Below are 20,795 nucleotides of genomic sequence, written 5' to 3'. Positions count from 1 at the left end.
AAATCTGTCGGTTTTTAATATAGGCAGTGCTGTTCAAGACAACTGCTTTATCCCCTTACTGGAATTTTAATTAAAGAAGGATAATAATAGATAGAATTAGAGAACCCAATTTAATCATGGTTGTGCCAGTGCAACTCTAAAATAACTCCACTGGCCTGATGCTACTCTTATTAATTTAGGGTTTGTATCAGAGAGAGGTTTTTACTTCCAAAATCTTTAGCCAGAAGGGGAGTAGGGCTAAATCACAGGTACCTGAAAGCAGGGAGCGTAGCAAGGTAAAGAGGAGGGAGCCCCGAGTCAGTGCGGAGTACCATGTGCATGCTGCTGTGTTGGACAAGGAGAAGATGTACCACATGCAATGCTTGTAAGCCACCCCATCACCACCATAATTACATGCCTGCCTCCATCTGTGACCCGGTCTTAAGCTCCCTCTGTAAGCATCTGCTAATGCCCATTGTCAGAGAGAAGATGCTGTGCTGGACAGACTTTGTGCCTGACCCACTACAGTCATTATTGTACAGAATCTGGACCTAGAAAAAAAAATCATCTTTACAGACTACATTTATCAGGCTGTTCAAAATACACTTGGTGCCAGAAGCTGGGAAGTCAAGCAAATGGGCTTAATCCAGAGTCATGCTGTTACCAAGTATCAGTCTTTGGGACTGACCAAGTAGCTGAACAGATCAGATTTCAAACTGTCAGAGCCTGAAAAAGAGTCTTGTACAACCTACTCCTAGCATTTGCTTGGGGTCTGCAGTCTTCAGTATAGTAACGTGTGTCTTTGCTACAATTAAACACTCAAAAATGTTTATTAATAAGAGTCCATATAACTCCACTGGCAATTGAGTACCTTCACAGTCTCACCTATGCTTTATAAATCTCCAGCTTTGTCCTCCAACTCTCTGTTATCTGAATCAGGTATTGAGACGTAGTTATTACAGTGTATGTATGATACATAGCAATGTTATTTGTAAAATTATTATTTAGAGTCTCTAATTAGTAATGTTTTACAAAAACATTAAGATGAAATGAGAATTAATGACTAAGAGCTCTATCTTGACAGCCTTGGTTTCAGAGAGCCCCCCAACTGGAGTGTTTGCTATTGGCGGGCATTTCTGAAGCCTAGACCCTTTGATGTGTTCGTATTACTAAAGAGCATTTGCATTTCTTACAAGCTACAGCACTTCATAAAAGTACAAAATAGACATTTAGAAGCATATAGAAGTTCAAAGTTAAAAATCATTGGCAAAATAAACGGCTTGTGCAAACCCTCCAAAATCCCTTTTTAGCATAGTGGCTTTGATATATATTATCTGTTAGTTAGTATCGTTTATTTGTATTGTATAAGATTGATGTCTGACCATGCAATGTAGGAAGAAATGACTGGCACTTTAGAATATTTGTAGCAGAATCCCTGACACTGCCTGAGTTTACACTCGATGTTTCTTCACAAGTGATCTCACTGACTGGATTTTATTAGATTAAGATTGAGAACCGTTGAATAACCATGTGGGCTTAATATTTGCAGAATTATGCACATCAGCTATTATATATAAGATAAGCAAGACGCAAATGAAGTAAGATGGGACATAGCGAGACTGAAGGAGCCCAATACTTTTCCTGTGCCCCTGGCAATCTCAGATGCATGATGAAAGACTAAGAAATCACAACGGGGACAAAATGATAAAGATTATGTCTTTATGTTTAATAATCTGTGAGGTCCTTTGCTTTCATGAATTTATCTAGTTGCTTTACTAATTAGTCAGTAGTCTTGGTACTTGTCACAACCTTTCCAAGTTTTGGGATAGATTATTGCCCGGTGAAACGCCTAATTCTACTAACTTCAGTGGGAATGAACAAGGCCACGAATGAACAAGACCAAAGAAGAGATCCCAAAAACCAAAAGTGGGAATATCTGTGGAGTGGAGATATCTAAAAGCAGATCTCCCTAAAAGAGTAACTTCATCCAAAACCATCATTGTAATGATCCATTTTTGGCTATATAGAAAGAGAGGTTAACTGTGAAGACCTAGTTGTCTGAATATCCCTGTTTCCGTGGGGTTCTTAAAATGGAGCTATACTAAGAAGTAAATAAGGAAATGACAATGCTCAATAATCTAAGGTGCCTAAGGGATCGAGTCTAATCTAAGGGAGTCCAGTGTGTCACGCAGGAGTCTAATCTAAGGGTTATTTTATTATCAAGAATATCCCACACCTACTATGCCAGCATGACACATCTAGAGGATCTTGCTTTACTGTCATAATCAAACATAACAGAAATCATGTATGACTGCTTTATAAATTATTTTCTTAAAATTAAGGACTTAACCTTTTTATTTTTTTGTACCTACAGTTGTTTAATAAAGCCCCCCCCCCCAGATTCTAGAAAAGGTGATCAGAGGAAAAGTAGTTTCTTACTTAGTGGCTAGATTTATAGTCTGTACTGTTCTGGCAAGACAAAGTTATTTATTCTGAAGAAAATGCCTATTTTTCTTCTTCATTTTACACCCTCTATTTCTGATAGCTCAGATACTGAGAGCAATGAACTGTAAGTGTTGATCCTCTTTGTAGGAGTGGTTACCGATAAATGTCAGGAAAATGATAAAATCATATTATTGTTTTGTAATGGTCTTGATTCACTTATATATTTATTGGATTAGTGATGAAGAATTACGCAATGCTTTTGAAGCAAGTTATTGAAGCATTCCTGTGTATGTGGTCCCTAATTTGGCACATCAAGACAGTAGCAAAGTTTGTACTTTGAAATGCAAGTCATTTACAACACGGGATTATAAAGAATTAAGCAATCTGGGGTGAGCAAAATGAATGACATTGAGTTCAATGACATGCCATTTAAACCCAAAATATGTGTCAACAACAGAGGCCCAAGGGACCTTAGGCAGTTATTTCATTAGGCAGTTATTTATTGTTGTGCAAATCACAGACCAGGAGGCTGGAAGGGACCCCTTGAGGCCTTTGTGTCTGTCCTGCCCGTAGCAGGATCAAACATACCTGTGCCATTCCTGACAGAAGACAGTCTAGCTCTTCATGAGCTCTCTCCAAACCAGTTAAGAAAATACGTAGGAAAATGGACTTTACAGCATATGCTGCACTATGTCTTCCATAGCACTACTGGTAGTGCTTACTGCAACATATACAGACACAAAATAAACTCATTTTAATAGAAGCTACCAAAAGTAAAAAAAATTCCCTGAAAATTTCCTTGCTTAGAATGAGTTTCAGTAACTTTCACTAGTCTATGTCATTCATAAATTTCTCAAATCTAGTTTCTGCCTCTTCATCCTTTTACCATGTCAGGAAGCCGATCTATGCATGCAAGAAAAGCAGGTATAATATAAAGCAATGACCTCCCATAAATATTATTTTACCATGTATGTATGTCCTGCAGAGAAATGCTTGTTTCAGGTGAAGCTTTCCTGCAAATAAGGCATTTACAAAGTGTCTAATAGCTCATGTTACAGCTTTTCCTTTGGTGGTTTATTTATGAATGGGAAGAGGAGACTCATTTACAGGACTTCTCTTATATACCTGCTGATTGATTCTCATATAGGATATTCATTATATTTGAGATTAATATAATTCTGTCAGACTTGTTTAATGTCAGTCATGAGTTAAAAATATTTTTCAAAAGAGAAGACATGTAGAAGACACACAGATCATCATATATTCCTCCTTTCTTTAGAAAACAGAGCTAAAAATGCACGTGATCTCCCTACATCCCACCTGTTTTAATTATGAATTTTCTATTTTATACTTTCTATAATCAATGATGTATAATACTATATAATTCTACTGAGCAATTCCATTGCTGGTATATTGTTCCAGTGTTAATGCCACAGTCAGCTCCTCATAGTCATTATGTAAATTCAAAATCACTTCAAATAAAAGAAAGGAGATCCCCAGTTGTAGATTCGGTTGTGTTTAACCGTATGTAGGTGTAGAAGGTAAAAGATGACTTGCAGACGTTTCTAGATATTCTGTGGCTAAGGGACAAATACATTCATGGGCGTTGAGAAAGACTGATAGTGTCTGGCAGTGCAAGAAATGGAAATGAAGTCAAGTCCGTGCTTTCAGCCATCTTCTACACTGCCGTTGAGAGTACAGCGTCATAGAAGATTTTTATCCTCCTTTAAAGGTCATTGCAGCTCATCGGGTATTATTATTGTGAAAATTGAAGCAAAGAGTTGGGGAAGATGGCTAAAGTAATTTGAAAGTACTAATTTGGACGGCAGTCTGTAGTTCAGGCACCGATTGATTAAATTGGTATGCCAGTTCTGGAAGTTCTTCAAATATTATTTTCTGTATCACACCTGTGAAATGTATTAGTGGGAAACTGAACTTAGTTGTTTCAACTATATCTGCTGCTTCTTGTCCTTTTTCAATTACTAACTCCTCAAGATTGTTACACTGCAAATTTACTATTGCCTGAATATATGTCATCAACTAAATGTGGTTAGCAAGCAGAAAAAAATAATAAGATCTGGAACAAGAAAACAAAATATAGTAAAATCAAGTCATCACAAAAATATTTTACTCATAAAAACAGATACATTTGAAAAATTACAAAAAAAATGCCTTTTTAACTGGATTGTATAATCTTCATTGAAAGTAATGCTGAGATGAATCATTAGAATTGGAAAGGGTAAGGGAGAATGGAGGTAAGATAAATCACTCTTCCTTTACATGTCAATCACTGTTTTCCTCTCAGACGTTACATAATCTGTCAGAACGAGCCAGTTTTGTGAATTATTTGGTCACGCTCAATGGCTTCTAGTGCAGAAACCACCTGGAATTCTCAGTTTTAGAAACTGTTGTACCGCAGTGCCCATAAGTGGGTGGTTATAGCTGGGTGGAAGTTGTCTCTCAGGTTCTGAAATAGTCCTGTAAGAAATCAGTTGAGATTCTCTTATTTAGGCAAGGTGTTTCTGGCATCCCTCCCTCACGTAGTCCTGTTGCTCTGGGCTTAATGCCCTCTTGCAGCTGCTCTCCTTTGCTGGGGTTGTCATTTAGTGTCTTCATCTTTGGTAACTGTTTCTACAGCAGACAAGTACTATCCTGATGGTGCAGGGATGTTATTTCATAGTCATCTCCATTTAGCATCAAGGAAAAAAAGTCTGTTGCAAAGAAAACTACTTTATTGATGCAGACTTACTGCACTGATAGCAAGCAGCGCCTTACACTTCTTCTCGGGGTGTGTGCACACCCACAAGTGTCAGGTTCAAGACTTTTCATCTTCTGGAATAAAAGTCTTCACATCTTTCACCTGAAACCCATACAGTAGGCTACATTTGACAAAAGTCATGCTTTTCCAGCTGGCCTGACTGACTTCGGCAGTTTTGTAGTGACCCCAAAAATGGGCATGTTCCACCAAACTTAAGGAAAAATATGACCTGGATCAGAACTTTGTGACTTGTGAGCTTAAATGGAAAGTTTAGAGAAGGGAAGGGCAGTTTTACCGCAGAGCCAACAGTGCTTGCAGAGCTATTCCATAGCTTTGCAGCGCTGCCAGAGGTAAAGTCACATAAGAACATTAACTGGAATTTCTTCAGAATGAGGTCTGTTTAATGGGCCTGCACTGGCTTGTGCTGTGAAATTCGCGTGTGCTTTTACAAGCCATGCTTTCTTGTGTTTTTTTATGGCTTACCTCTGTTTTATGCCTTTTCTAAGCCTACAACATACATTCGTTTCCTTCCAGCTCTTGAATCTGCAGTTCAGTTAGGAGACAAAATGTCTGTGACATCCCGTTGCTTTATTGATTGCCACTGCCTCATTACCTCAAGTGCTTTAGTAATGTACCCTGATTGTTTTCTCTTTGGTCTAGTGATGTCAGAAAAAAAATAGTAAAGCTACTTCAGTACACACAACTTAATTGTTAAAAACATTTTTCAGTGTTGTACAGCTTTTTTTCTGCTTTCTAAGTAATTCCATTATTTTTTGAAGGGTGAATTGACACCTCTATATGAATTAGCAGGATTTTTGCAGGTGTCTTTGTTATTGCACTGGCCTTTTTTATGTCTTCTGTTTTGTTTTTTGCACAGCTCACTCAGAAGTCCTCCTTTAGATTTCATGAGAAGTTTTTCTTTTACGTTAATTTTGATTATAGTTGCAAATTCTTGTCCTTGCAGGCTTTGCTATTTTCCAGTGCTTAGTTGTAATAAGCTTCAGTGTTCTGCAGAGATAATTTTCAGACTTAATTTTGGTGACTCGAGATGTGCTGTGTCTTCAGTTTCTCCTGTCACCCTGTCACATCATTTAATTGTATGACAATAATTGTTTGTAAATTGTCATGTTTTCAAGAGCTTTTGCTAGTTTGCTTTATTAAATGAAAGAATTAGGTTTTGTTGAATTCTTCCACTTGTGTCATTTGCAGAATGCAAAATTCTCCCCCTGTAGAGATTCTGCCTTCAACCCACGGTGCCGCCAAAGCTCCTGCTGTGCATTGGCATTTGCAGGCAGGTGCCTTTGCAGTGTTTGCCACAAACCACAGCCGAGGGATGCAAGGACACCTAGGCACCCAAGCTGCAATCTAGGGACCATTTGCAGGATTGGGAAAGGATTCCGAGTCAACCTAACTCTTTTTAAGAACGCCTACCTGTAAGGGTGCTGTGTTGCCAAGGGGTAATGTGAGGTTAGTTATGAGGATACATTATGAGATCAAGTTCTGCCTCAGAGTCCTCACTCATACCATACCCGCTAGATTTAATGAGTATGTAGTGGGGGGTTATTTATTAATTTATTTACAGATTGAAGGATTTCATCCAAACTCTGTGGAAGTCAGTAAGGCATCAAAAGGTAAGGGCTTTCAATATATTCCACACATGTAGAACTGCATTTAAGATCCACTGAGGTTAACGGATCTTTCCATTAACTTCACCAACCTTTGGATCATGTAAGCATATTGTACACATAATAAAACTCAGAACTCTTAGAAATCAACATTTGTTTTGAATTGTGAACACAATCATCTGTGAATAATCAAAAGTCTTTTGGTATTTAGATATAGGAACTGTTTTTCTCTTCTGTCATGACAGTTCCATACTGGTATTTCCCAAAAATTCTGTATTTTAACACAGGTCTTGACCCCTTTGATTTTACTAGTTGCCTCATTTTTTTATGTAAATAAATTGACAGCTGGGTGTTTTTGTTAAGCCAATAGGTGGCACTGGTTAATCATATTAACAGTCAAGATGCTGGGTATTTTATAAGTAAGATGTCACGGTGGAATGTTGGCCAGCTAAGCATTATAATTAAAAAATAATAAATACATATTCTATATGTGGCGTTTAAATTTGTCATCTTACAGAACTGACAGTAGGGAACACTTCAGAGAAACAGATTTTAAAACTACACCTAATTTTAAATCGGATATTGCTTGATTTTAGGATATAAAGGAAGAGCTAATTGCTGCAACTGGAAGTTTTAGGCTTACAATTATGCCCTGCATTTTGAATCCTGCCTCAGATAGTTAGGTCTTTTGTTCTGAAAATGTGTTTGTTTAAATGTTCTGGTGTGGACCACAAATTTGTTGTCACATCCTGTCATTTCTTCACAATTGAGAGACACATTTCAGGATTACTTACTATTTTAATGTCATTTTCCATTATTTCTTCTGATTTTCATGCCAAATGCCCATTCCTTTGGGCTCAAACGCTCAACCCACTGTTGTATTTATTTTTTTAAGAACTGAGAAGGTTGAGGAGACTCTAGAGTCTCTCTACGAGAGACTAGAGTCTGTCTAGTTTCTTATTTGCCTTCTTAAAGAGCCAGCAGAGACCTGAAGGTTGGCAGTGTTGTTCAGGGAGGGCATACTGGAAGAAGTGACCCAGATCAATCTGTTTCCATTCCCTAAAAAGAGTCTTGGGGAGCTTTGGATGCTTATTCTAATGCTCTCTACTCCCAGAAACGCGAAGGGAAGGAAATGACAACAGAGTCGATGGAGTTAATTTTCTAGGAAAGCAAGGGTACTAGGTAGCTCAAGTTATTTTTCCCTGTCTTACCAGCTACAGGATTCAAACTCCTTGCTTGCAAAGTGCTCTGAGATTCTCAGATGAAAGGCACTATACAAATGCAAATGACTTATTATTATGGTATTATTTTCAGAGACAAGGTTTCCATAATATTTAGGGACATTTCTTACCTGCTGGTATTCAAACCTTTTAGTATCAGGGGTAATATACAATGCTATTGTGCATTATTAGAAAAAAAAAAGGCAGTTTAAAAGGAATAATTCAGTTGAATAGTCCTGCGTGACAAGAACATACTAGCATTAAGAGGTTTGGCAGTCACTTCCTTACTTGGTATTGCTGCTAAGTAATTTTTAACCTTATTTGCATCATATCCTTAGATAATTCAAGTACAGAAATTCTCACTGCAGTCAGTAGACAATGGTTATAAAATACCTACAATGTTTAATATTGTAATGCGTTAAAAAAAAAATCCTCTGGCAAGAATTTGTCCTACCCATCCAGCAAATCTAAGCATTTAGAATACTTAGGGGACGCAAATAGCTGGGTATCTTAGTGGATATGCATTCAGGACTAGATTAGAAGATGTCCTCTGCTCATCCAGGGCATCAGACCTCCACAGTTGCACAGAAGACTCCAACATTATGTGATAATAAACATATCTGTGTGCGTTTGTGCAGGAGACTAAGCTAGCAGAGAAGTAGGCAGTGGAAGAGGTGAGGTCAAGACCCCCCAGGAAGCTTCTGTCCTGACCACTGCAAAGCTCGGGAACACCAAGCGCAGGGTGGGTGGTACAGAAATTCTTCTGCGCACGCAGGGACCTGCCCTTTCCTGGGTGACAGGCTGGAGATGCAACCTGCAGGCAGCTCTGTGACCCCGTATGACGTTCATTTCTGACATTTGAACAGCTGCAAGGGCAGCTTTTTCCTTCTTCTTCTTCTTTTTCTGCCTTGGTCCTTCCAGGTTCAGCTGCCTGCCTCAACCTGTTATGTCAGTCAGCAATTTTCCTGCTGGCTCCCGGGAGCTGGGTAATGCCGTGTTCTTCCGTCAGTCAAACCGTGGCAGTGCTGACACCCTCCCTGCTTAGGACTTTCCCCTGCTCGAGGGCTTTAGCATGCATTGTGCTTGGGTAAGGTGACTCATGGGTGACTCAACGTTTCTGTGAAGAGGCTTGCAACTTGAATCTGCTGCTCCTTTGAGGGTGGTCGAGTGGGTCTCTCTGTCCCCACATTGGCACCCCCTGTGCCAACACACTGTGACAGGATGGGGCTGAGCAACCTCCTTATTGAGCTGCGTTGAACCTTGGCTGAGTAAGAGTCATCGTGTGACTGCAGCACACCTGCGTGAAACAGCCGTTCCCATTGCTGGGGCTGAACTCAGACCAGTAAGACCACCAGCAAGAAGAGAAACTCTTTGGTCCTAGAGCAGAATAACTGGTGCTTGAAAATGGGCAATTATTTCCATCAGGCTTCCATGTTAACTCTTTCTGTTCACTTGCATATACGTTTTGAAATTTTCTTCAACTAGGCTATTTTCCATGACTTATTTTATCCCAGAGATTCATGTTTGGCAACTGTTTGTAAATACACATCATGTGTTTACTAACACAGGAATGTGAAATGTACTTTCCCTATTAAAAATAAAATAAGCGACTTTAATAGCAGAACAGCTTGTGTTTGAAGGTCAGACTTTGGCATGGAAATAGTTCATGCTGAGAAGCAGCACCTTGGAGTACTTTAATGAAAACTGGCAGTGATTTGACTGAGCTACAAGCCTTGAGAAATCACACCTCACACAAACACTCATGTTTAAGCAGCGATTGCCTACCATTTAGCAGAGAGGCCATAAATGCCTATGTGGCTAATGTAGTTCTGTCCTCAGCATTACACTGGGGGTGCACGGAGAGAGAGAGGGCTGCGATAGTCGGTTCAAAGTGTAGGGGTAGGCAGGATGGTGTGGTTATGGACTGCCTTAGGAGGCAGTCGTCTGCAAGAGTTAGCACTTGTAGGGAAGATGTACGTTCAGCAAGTCACCGTCTCACTCAAGACAGGGTTGGTTTTTAGTTTGCTTTTAATACTGGAGACGAATTTAGGGTTGGGGCTTTTTTAAGTCTCAACAGTTTTGCAGATGTAGTTTCATTCCCGTAGTTCATTGTGGACTGTCATTTGGATTTCAGAGTATCAGAATTAACATTAGGAGGTGTATAAAGCTCATCTCACAACTACTGTCTCATTTTGGCTGCTAGAAGAATGTCATTTAGTCAATCCGTTCATCTGCAGCAGCAGCCTGGAAGGTGGAATTTGCCTGTGTGACATTTTTGTTGTTAGGATCTGCCAGCTTCACAGATTTGCTGTCACTGTAAATCAGGTTAGATTTTATTTAATTAAACCAGCTTATCTGCCATCCATACTAATTACTGTAGTTCACCTTAACTATACGCATTTCTGTTTCCTTAAAATTTCACAATTATTACAAATCCAGGGATTCCTAATATTCATTAATATAAGCACCATACTCCAATTCCAATTAGATAAGCCCATTCCATCAGATTTGGAGGTAGGAATAAAAATACAGGATGGGTACGCTGAGTGTCTTATCACACAGTGTCTTATAACACGGTTCTAGACGAAGGATTGTTTTATCTGTTTTTGTTTCATTTGTAAGGTATTAGAAATGTAGCACTACTCTCGCAGCGTGTTGTTTAATTTTCTGAACAAGACTCTACAAGTTAACGCTGCAGGGAACAGCACCATGTTCTAAAACTAGAGCCAGTGTGATTCTGCAGGGTACGTCCTACGGGCATAAATAGAAAGCAGCAGAATATGGTTTTATCTGTTGTATACCTCAGATAATATATTTCCTATTTATGATTTAATCATGTTTACTCTTAACTTCTGCCCTTTTCCATATTTTTTTTCCTGCAACTTAGCCTATTTTAGTTCCCTCATAAGACTGTTCCGTCCGCTGTCACATTGATCATTTAAGGAACTGCAAACAGTAACTGAATTGTTGCTTCCTTTATAACAAAGCTGTAGTCGTGCTTAATTTCAGTTGAGAGGCAAGAATCATTTTGTTTTAGCTCAGTAACCGAGTAGTAAATTGGTTTTCAACTGAGTTTATTCTACTCAATTGTGAAGATATGATGCTCTGTGTTTTCGTAGACTTGCATGCCAAAATTAACCGGTCTTAAGGCAAAGAATATAGAATATATAGTCTCCTGTCACTGACTGATCTAAGGTCCTTGGTTACTGTGAAGGTAAAAAAAATAAAAGTGAACTATTTTAAATGAAGCAAAGTACACAGGTAGCTTTTATCACAGGGTACAGCAACACCATGCAGTACAGTGACTCCAAGCTGGGACTGAGAAAAGTTGCTTTGGAGCCAAAATAATACTGTGCATCAGCACAGTGCAACCCTCTGGCTAATTAGCCTTGTTAGCTGTGTACTACATTCTGCAAGAAAAGGTTGACTTAGGCACTAAAGTATGAGAGAAAGTTAATGACTATGGATCCTAAGGAGGGAGAAACTCATCCATCCTTCAATTCCTTATGTACTAACTCAGGTGACTCTGGGCTGAGCGTGATGTTTTTTGCACTCCATTCCTAAATATTCATAGGATGCATCTGTATTAATCCAGATCTGGAGTACATTTCTGAGGTGAATCTCTTGACCATCACAGTCTAATATACTTTGACTCACATCATAGTATGTATGTAGTGCGTATGAACTGGGTTCCTTTTGGATGAAAACCAGACAAATAACTCCAGGATCTCACCTAACGCACTCCAAATGTCTGAGGGAGTTGAGCCCAATCCAGAATGAAATCCCCTGAAATACATACGGCCTGGACACTGGGTCCTTTGCACCAGCTATTGTACTCTACAGTTTTGCTCCCACTGGCCCACGCAGTAGCAAAAGTCTTCCCAGGTACTGTACAAGGGACCTGCATGACTAAGCCAAACCTGCAGGTTCTTCCGAGAGACAGGATCACTGCTGGTTGCAAGGGGGATCGTGTGGGCTAATCTCCCTCCTAAAGTGCTGCCAACAGTAACTTGGTCAACCATGAACTTGTCTGGTCGAGCCTTGAAGAGCTTCAAGGACAGAGGAGCTTCTCCTAGTGTCCCAGCTGAACTTCCCAAGCTGTAATATGCTGTCGTTGCCTTTGTTGCCCTGTCTGACACTGCCACAAAGATCTTGGTTCTATCATCTTTGTAAATGCCTTAGAAGTAGTTGTAGGCTGCAGTTAGGTCCCCCTTACAGTCTTTGCCAGACTAAACAAGCCCAGATCCCTCCATCTCCCCTTGTAGGCCATGTGCTCTTTGCCCCTCGCCATCTCTGTAGCCTCTCCAGTTTCTTCCCCATCCTCCCCCTGATTTGGGGTGGCCAGAGCTGGGCACAGAACTCCTGCTGTAGCCTTTTCAGTGGCAGGCAGAGGAAAGTAATACCTTCTCCAGAGTGAAGTGAGGGGAGAGGGAGTGAGGCCACGCTCCTCCAAATGTAGCCCAGAGCAGGGTCTGTCTTATTTGCAGTGTTCAAATTGGATATATAAAAGCCGTGCACTGCAGATTTAGGATTTCGCCTTGAGCAGAAAGCTTGCAATGCAGCAAGGACTTGACTAAAGCTGCTGGACCATTCTTTGTCTTCACAACACATTAGCATAGTTAGTATATTTTAAAACATGAAATCATAAATATGGAATATTGTTGCACTTAGAGAGGATGTTTTATGAAAACTACTATGCCTTTGACTTTTCTCCCCATCAAAAGTCCTTGAAGGAAGAACTGGTAATTCAGATAAACTTGATTAAGCTCATGGCTGTACTTTTGCATCTTTGTGGTTACGCCTTTTTACCTTGATGCAGATTTCACAAAAAGTAATTCACTGCAGGTGTTCTGGATTGCTTTCTGTTTGTAAAGATAAATGGTAATTATACCACATGTTTGTGTCATACTTGAAAGATATATTTAAATATTAAGAAGAATACTAAGAATTTTGTGTAATTAATTAAAGTATGGATTTCACATTCTCCTAGAATTGTCAAAATAAAAAATACTGTAAATCTGTGACCATGATTCTATGAACAGATCTTTGACTAAAATGTGTCAGCTGTGGCTCTGATAAGCAAAACATTGTTAGATTTACACACATATCTCTGATTTACAACAATATGGGGATTGTTAAATCAGTTTTAACCTATTGTTTTGTTTCAGTGCAGTTATACAAATATTGCTTTAACTGCAGTAGATGTTCTCCCTCATCCATAAGTTAACACTGTTTAATTTTCATCATGTGGCACTCAGATCTAGTGGCTTACAGCAGTTGTGGTTTATTTTTGAAAATAACTTAGCAATGGTGTCATGCCTCTGTGTCTTAACTCAGTCGAAATCAGTCACAATCTAGACCTAGCAAAGTCCATCACATATCTTAGTCTTATTGTGACACAATAAAATTTATTATCTATACAAGATTTCATTACTAACCAAATTTACTTCAGATTAACAGTATGTTTCTTTAGTGATATGTTTTACATATGTGTGTTCAGATTAACTTGGACAGACAGAACTTAATAATAATTTTGGTGTCATTGCCATAGGTACTTCGTTATCAAAACACGTGTCACATTGCGTGGTGAGAATAACATGATATCAGAACTGTGTATTTAGTACGATAGCAGGAATCACCTAGACCAAAAATACCATAAATGATGCTATTAACAACTTACTTCCTTTTAAAATATTATCAGATTAAAGATGGTGAGGAAAGTGATAGTGTTTGACACAATGGCATTAACTCATATTACTGATTTATTTCTAAGTATAGAGATCTACTTAATCTTTGGTATGTTCCATGGTGTTTCTAATTAGTAAAATTCAGCTTCCTGACAACTAAACAGAAGTCAAACTGATAAAGAAATTCTGACTGTTGAATTACAAAATTAATTCAGCTGTGCTTTATTGAAATATGCTGCAATATTATGATGTGCCTGAAGCCTATTATTGCACATACAAACACATTTATGTTAAACATCACAAAGTGCAACATACACTTTGGAGATTAAATCCCAGCACTTGATTTTGATTAGGTTTGTGTGTGTGTGTTTTAAGGGCTCTTTTTTATCTGATAAATCTATATCTCTGACTAAAAGAACAGATTTCATATAAATATTATTAGTAACATCTTTTTCCCTAACACAGATACAATAGCAGAAAGGAGCGCCCTAAGAGAACATGTGTATCCTAAACTGAGAGAATTCTGCAGGGAAAACTATGGGCTGGAATTTCAGGTAGGTTTGTTCTGTTGAATCTTGCATTACTTTTTCTTGAAATTAACTCTGGTTAGAACGTATAACATGTTTAAATATTGTAATTGTTGTCATATCATTGGTAAAATAGAAAATTGCAAAAAAATGTATTTCACATGTTAATTGTACTGGATTGATGTACATAAATTATTTTACAGGCAGATTTGGGGTAAATTCTGAATAGGTGAAAAAAACACAGGGTTTTACAATGGCCACATGGCACTGGTAAAAGCAGTATGGCAACGAACTGACAACTTTCACATTAGAAACTTAATGAAACTACCTCTATTTTAGGTATTCAAAGTATTTAAGAAGAAATAATGTTACATTGAATTACCGTGTTCTAGAAACCATACTTAAGTTAATGCAAGCTATTTTTAATTTCACGTAATCATCACTGAAGTAGCACCACTTGTATATTCAGATAATTGTTATATTATATCTACTCTAACTACAGGTTTGTCTTCCACTGTAATGTGGAAAATAATTTAACTAGGTGAATATTGAAACTGATTACCAAAATGAATTGAATGTGGAACATTTCTATTGAGATTATATACTCTGGAATTTGCTTCATTTAATGTCAATTGTAAAATTTCCATTGCTTCAGTCAGTTTATATTTTCCTTCATGTTGTGGAAGACATAGACCCAAGACCCAAGACATAGACCACATCTTTGGTAAGAGCCAATTGATAATAAATACAGTTGCATTTGACTTAAAACACAGGAGTCTGGCATCACAGCTAAAGGCACGGGTACTTTTAAGTCAGATATTCATAGTCCAGCAAAGTCATCCAGTAAAGTCCCATATATGTCAGCAGGCCTGGAACTGGCTGTCTGCTATGAGAAACAAATGTGGTGTGCGATGCTGCAAAAATGTTGTTCAGTTATTCAAAAATTCTGATTCTACACCCTCAAGCCTTCCTCACATACTAGTATTAACCTCCCATTTTAGTGACCCCAAAACCTCAGCTTTCCAGAGCGTAACTTACCTCGAAACAGTTAATGCCTTTTAGACCACATCCTGTTCCTCCCAGTGTATTATTCTTGATGCACATGCAGCTGGTTTTTAATCAAAGTAACAAGTTCTTAAATTAGGATATTTGGTTTTAATTCCCTGAGTCACAGTGGAGTTGCTGAATCTGCATGGTGGTAAATTCCAGAGTGATTTTTGAGTATGGCTATAAAAGAATTTCATCTGAAGGTCCCAGCTCATCAGCTGATTGGGAAGTCCCAGCTGCAGTGGCACATGCAAGGAATAGCAAAAGATATTTAAATAATAGAGCATTTTTTGCCTGTTATTACCAAGTGATATTAATGGAAAATATGAACTCTTTATTTCTCAGTCATCTTTGAGGAGACATCTCAGTGATAGGAGGGAAATGTCTCCTCCAAGTAGATCATAATCCACTGAATTCTTTGTGAGAGGAAACATGTCTGTCTTCAAATGGATTGTAATGTAGTCTCTTGGGGAGGAATAATTAAGTTTAGTCTAATTTATATTCATGGAAGCAAATTATTTTATTATATAGTTTCAACACCAGGAGCATCCTTATGTGATATGAGGTCTGAGAGACAGCTCCACTGACACATTTCAGAAAGCAGATAGAAAGCTATCACATTTCTGTGGAAGCAAAGTAGGAAAACTCATACAAAAAATTACCAAGGGAAAGTAGTAAAGCATTTTGGAGTAGGCTCTGAAATAGCATCTATCAAAACATTTTTTTTGCCTTTTCCATTCCTGATACACTGAGTTTCTTATGTTAGCATGCAAAATCAAGACTACAGTTCTTAGCGCAGTGGTGTCAAGAAAATATTATGTACTTTTCAGATACAGGGATAAATTTATATTTCCCTGTACAGAGCATAACACAGAACTTTTCATCCTGATATGTAATCTACTGACCAAACAAGAACTACCTTGCATGTGGCTACTACAAATGCACTATAATATAGGGTGTCTTGAAGACACCCTCTTCCTGATAAGTTATGACCCCAATTAAATGCATTTGAGCACATTCATTGCTCCAGCTTCCGCTGAGTCATCTGGCTGCACTGATAGGTGTTTCAGTTGTTGCAAAGCATGAGATCCCTCAGGCGTCCTCAAGTCGGGGGGGGGCTGTTAGGGAACATAACTGCCATGTGTGTGGAAGCAGAACTGAATATATTCAATCACTCTATGAATTTGTTTGCTCGATGGACTTCCTTTTCCATTGGATCAGAAAATATTTCTGAAAAACAGGTAGGTATGGGTGAAGACTGAAAGCAAATAAGTTGAGAAAAAAGACTTCCAGAGTGCATGGTGGTTTGTACCTGAAATACAGTATTTTTTTAGGGGAGGACAGAGAGGTTCAAGAAAGTATTTATAATAGAAAAATTTTGGAGGATAGCTAACCACAGTTAATTAGCAGCATTCTCTTTTCTTCTTGGGAACCATAAACTGTTTCAAATTATTTTTACCATGTGATATATGCTAGAAGGGACTCGGAATTTTGCATGTATGAAATTTTGTAGTGTTTTTTTAAGCACTTGGAAGCAATAAAGATGAAATTATTTAATTTCCTTAGAAAAATCTGTCAAACTGTAAGACTGGTAGGACAAAAGCTAAAATAAGCAAAAGAAAACACTGAATTATGAATGAAAAGTCTCTGTTAGGTGACTAGAGTGGAACTGAACACAACCAGTGCGAGTCCACTGTGCGTAAGTAGCTCTCGCGCAGAGCACTGGTTGTATTTCACCTTGGCAGCCTTACTGGAAATTAGAGTGGGTGTTTGTCACGCAGTTTTTCCAAGTATAAGTCAAAACGTACTTCAACATCAGATACAATTGTCGTCTTGTTCCATTTCTTTAATTTTGTCAATCCTATTTATTTCAGTTTACATAAAGAATAACTGATGAGCCCCTCATTTTGAATTTCTTGGTGTCTTCAGAGGTTTGATCGCTAAATATTTCTTCTTCCAGGAGAAAATTATAATATGTTAAGATACTATGTGCCTGTCACGTTTTAACCCCAGCCGGCAGCTAGGACCACGCAGCCACTTGCACAATTCTCCCCCTTCCCCGCCAGGAAGGGTTGGGAGAAGAGGGAGAAAAGGAGAGGAAAGGAAAGAGAAACCAAACCAAACCAAACCAAAAAACTCATGGGCTGAGATAAAGATAGTTTAAGAGAACAATATCAGAAAAGGAAAATAGCAATAATAACTAGTAATAGTAATAATAATAATAATTGTAAAAGAATATACAAGACACAAGTCACTCTCACGACCCAGTAAATTGGTGAATTGGCACCATCCTAAGCAGTGATTGCGGATTCCCGCCCCCCTGGCTCACCCCATTTGTACACTGAGCATGACACCTGTGATACAGAAAATTCCATTGGCCATTCCATCATTCTGTCTATACTCCTTCTCAGCTTCTATGGGAAGCTGAAAAGGGTCCTTGAAAAGCATAAACATTGCTTGGCAATAACTAAAGCTGTATGCATTATTGACATTCCTTTCACAGCAATCGCTAGAAAGAAAATTAACTCTTTCCCAGCTGAAACCAGGACAGCACCAAAATTGTGTTACCCCATAAAAATAATCTGTAACGCTATAACACACAGGAAGCAGCCACTGAGACCCTACAATATCTGCTATTCCAAGAATTTCCTCTTCACATTTACAGAATTAACATGGTTTCTGAACAGTTAATTAAAATAGAAATTGCTTTTATGTTTCAGATGGGCTTCACAATAAATTCATTCAACCAGTAACTCAAATATTTTTGACTGTACGCTGAGATGCTCTAATTTTATGGCTAGAATACTTAAGCCGTATCATACATCATTCAAGTAATCAGACAGCTGAATACGATGTGAAGTTCAATAATGAAGTTGGATAGATAATAACAGAAGGGAGAGAGGAAGAAGGGAACACTTTTTTCCTAATGAAACTAAAAGAGAAAAGCACAGAGAAGAAATTGGTGCACGTGAGGGAAATAGGAAGGCTGTTTGAGATGCGGTTTTGTGAAGCAGAAGCTGCTTGTTCCAGCAAAATTTTGGAACAGAGTTTCTGTGAAAAAATAAAAATATTAAATGTATTTTCTTGGCAGTGTAAGCTATAGTGCATTCTATACATTGGGCTATTTCATTTATCATCAGTCAGACTGTACATTACCTCTCGTGTTTGGCAACAGTGGGCCTACTCCAGCAAACACTGACCTGTGTCCAAAAATTTTCTGGTAGAAATGACCAACGAGAGTGTTGGTTGTGAAATTAAACATAAATACTTCTAGGATTAGGTCTTAAACCTTGGCATTTATTGTTATGAGAAATTTTCCAAGGAGATGAACCATGTAAATGGTGAATTTTACTTTTACATCCACCCATTATTAGTTCTTATATTAGATCTTCAGGCTGATTTTATGATCTGCTTAGACAACAGCTAGTTTTGTGATTCTGTTTCTTATGGAAACAGCAGAGTGCTTCCACAGTACAAATAATATTACAGTAAACAGTACTGTAATATATTCATGTCTTAATACAATTTTGATTTTTTTTTTAACTATCCATTTGAACTTTTTTTTGTTCAAGTTAGGTCCATGATATATGCAATCAATAGTGGCTTAAATGAGAGAGTTGTAGCACGTACCATAAGTTTTATTCCAAAAGAAAAGTATACGTATGATCCTATTCTAAATTCAATTTCTACAGTAAGAATTCAGACTTTTAGTTAAAATGTGTAGAGAAATCACACTTCATCACTTAATTTCTTCAAATAAGTTTAACATCCATATTCCAGTTTCTTCCAGGAGTTTTTTTGCATCTAATTACCATCACAAAACTGAGTCTGTAGCTACAGATGAAAGGTTGGACAGCAAGCTGTCTGCCATTCCATATCTATACAATCTCTGCTTCCAAAGTAACAAAGACCAGCTAACAAAGGAAGTACAATATTACAGAAGTGTGCGTATTCTTTCTTTTGAGTATTTTTTTTTGTGCACAGGATGAGTTTATATCCTGTGGATACAAATGACACAGGGTGTCAAGTCATGGTCTTGACTGTGATCCACAGCAAAACTCCCATTAATTTCCATGCAGCCAGGATTTTATCAATGCTTTTGTCATTATTCTCACCTATCCATTATATGCAATCTAGTAGCAAATAAAGACTACATCAAATCAAGATCTTGTCATGCTAATCTCTGCAAAAAAATATGAATATGAAATGAGAGACTGTCCTAGGAGGGACTATCTGGGAGGGAAAAGAAGAGGCTTGAATTGCCATTTAGCTAAGGAAACCCTGCCAGTCTGTAAGGACTGGATACAGACCTCATTGCCTTCCACTGCGCTGCAGAGCAATGCTTAGCAGTACAGGAAGTGTTGACAAAGCTAGTTTTTAATTTGACAGGTAGAAAGGGCATACCATAAAGTAACAATATTGTATACTGTTTTCCAGGTCATAGACTTATACTGGGGAGTTGAAGCAGATGAATGGGACAGTCCCGAGCTGCAAAAGACTCGTATGAAGCTGCTAGAAGATTGCCTGAAAAGTTCTGCAGGTCCATGTTTTGTTGTGGGTATAAAAATAATGTTTTACTTTACAACAGAAATACAATGTTAGCTACCCTAGCATGCATGATTCAGTAAAAAATGTATTCTTTTCTTCTTTCTAAAATATTTAATACTTCTTGCTGTACATTTGCTATACTGCATCCAAATGTTTCCTTATACAGCACTGTAGCTTAACAGTGATTACTCAGTGGAGAGGAAAGAAGGATCTTTCGTGATCAATGCCCATAGCAAGATGGGTTTAGAAACCACAAGGTGTGACTGTACTACTATCACGACAGAAGTATGGACTACTTGTTTAAGGAGGCCACTATTCATTACTTCACGGCACTTCTCACACATGCATTATGGGCTGGCCTAGAAGGACTTAGGAGAGCATAGCAGCAGTGAAGAGCTATCTGCTCTTGCCTGCATTTTGCTGTTTTGTGTTGTAAACCAGGACAAGTTAGGGTGCCAGGTATTAGAGTGTGGAAAGACTGGTGGTCAGTGGCAACCCAAGGAAGCTCCAAGACTTAAGTGTTTTACCTACTCCCTGACTTCTCTTTACTGTTGCCAGAACAAGCATCGTTTGTAGGATTCTTCAAGAGTCAGTAAAGCTGGCAAAAAAAGATAGATCTTCATGGGCTTTCCCTATTAGGCCTAAAGGAAAGACTGAACCACTTTTACAGCAGTGGTCTGTAAAGGATTACATATTTATTTTAATGTCAGAGAGGTCTTTTTCTGTAGATGAACCTGTTGTTTTGCATCAAGCTCAACAGTCGTCAGCGATCCCTTGCAACTTTTACAGCTGAAACAGTGTGAATTTATGAAGTCATGCCAAACTTTGTGTAGGGTTCTAGTAGCTGAAAGGCACTGGGAGTAGGCTGTATATGTAAAGTCCTGCCAGGTATGCTTTTCCCTCTTCCAATGAATCATATACAGTAGATTTTGCTGATATGGATTTTTTATTAAATATAC

At 38.3% G+C, this 20,795-nt stretch overlaps 1 protein-coding gene across 1 annotated transcript in view; it reads left to right on the top strand.

Moving 5' to 3' along the window:
- NWD2 (NACHT and WD repeat domain containing 2) overlaps nucleotides 1-20,795 on the top strand; it is a 56,213-nt gene that overhangs the window by 7,386 nt on the left and 28,032 nt on the right. Inside the window, exons 2-3 of the mRNA XM_054203593.1 lie at nucleotides 14,180-14,268; nucleotides 19,726-19,842. Of these exons, the coding sequence (XP_054059568.1) occupies nucleotides 14,180-14,268; nucleotides 19,726-19,842 (206 nt within the window). The remainder of the gene's footprint in view (nucleotides 1-14,179; nucleotides 14,269-19,725; nucleotides 19,843-20,795) is intronic.

The sequence above is a fragment of the Rissa tridactyla genome, chromosome 5 (assembly GCF_028500815.1).
Source record: "Rissa tridactyla isolate bRisTri1 chromosome 5, bRisTri1.patW.cur.20221130, whole genome shotgun sequence".
NCBI classification, from domain to species: domain Eukaryota; kingdom Metazoa; phylum Chordata; class Aves; order Charadriiformes; family Laridae; genus Rissa; species Rissa tridactyla.
Note: the sequence above shows the minus strand (reverse complement) of the source record. Positions and strands in the feature narration are given on the sequence as shown.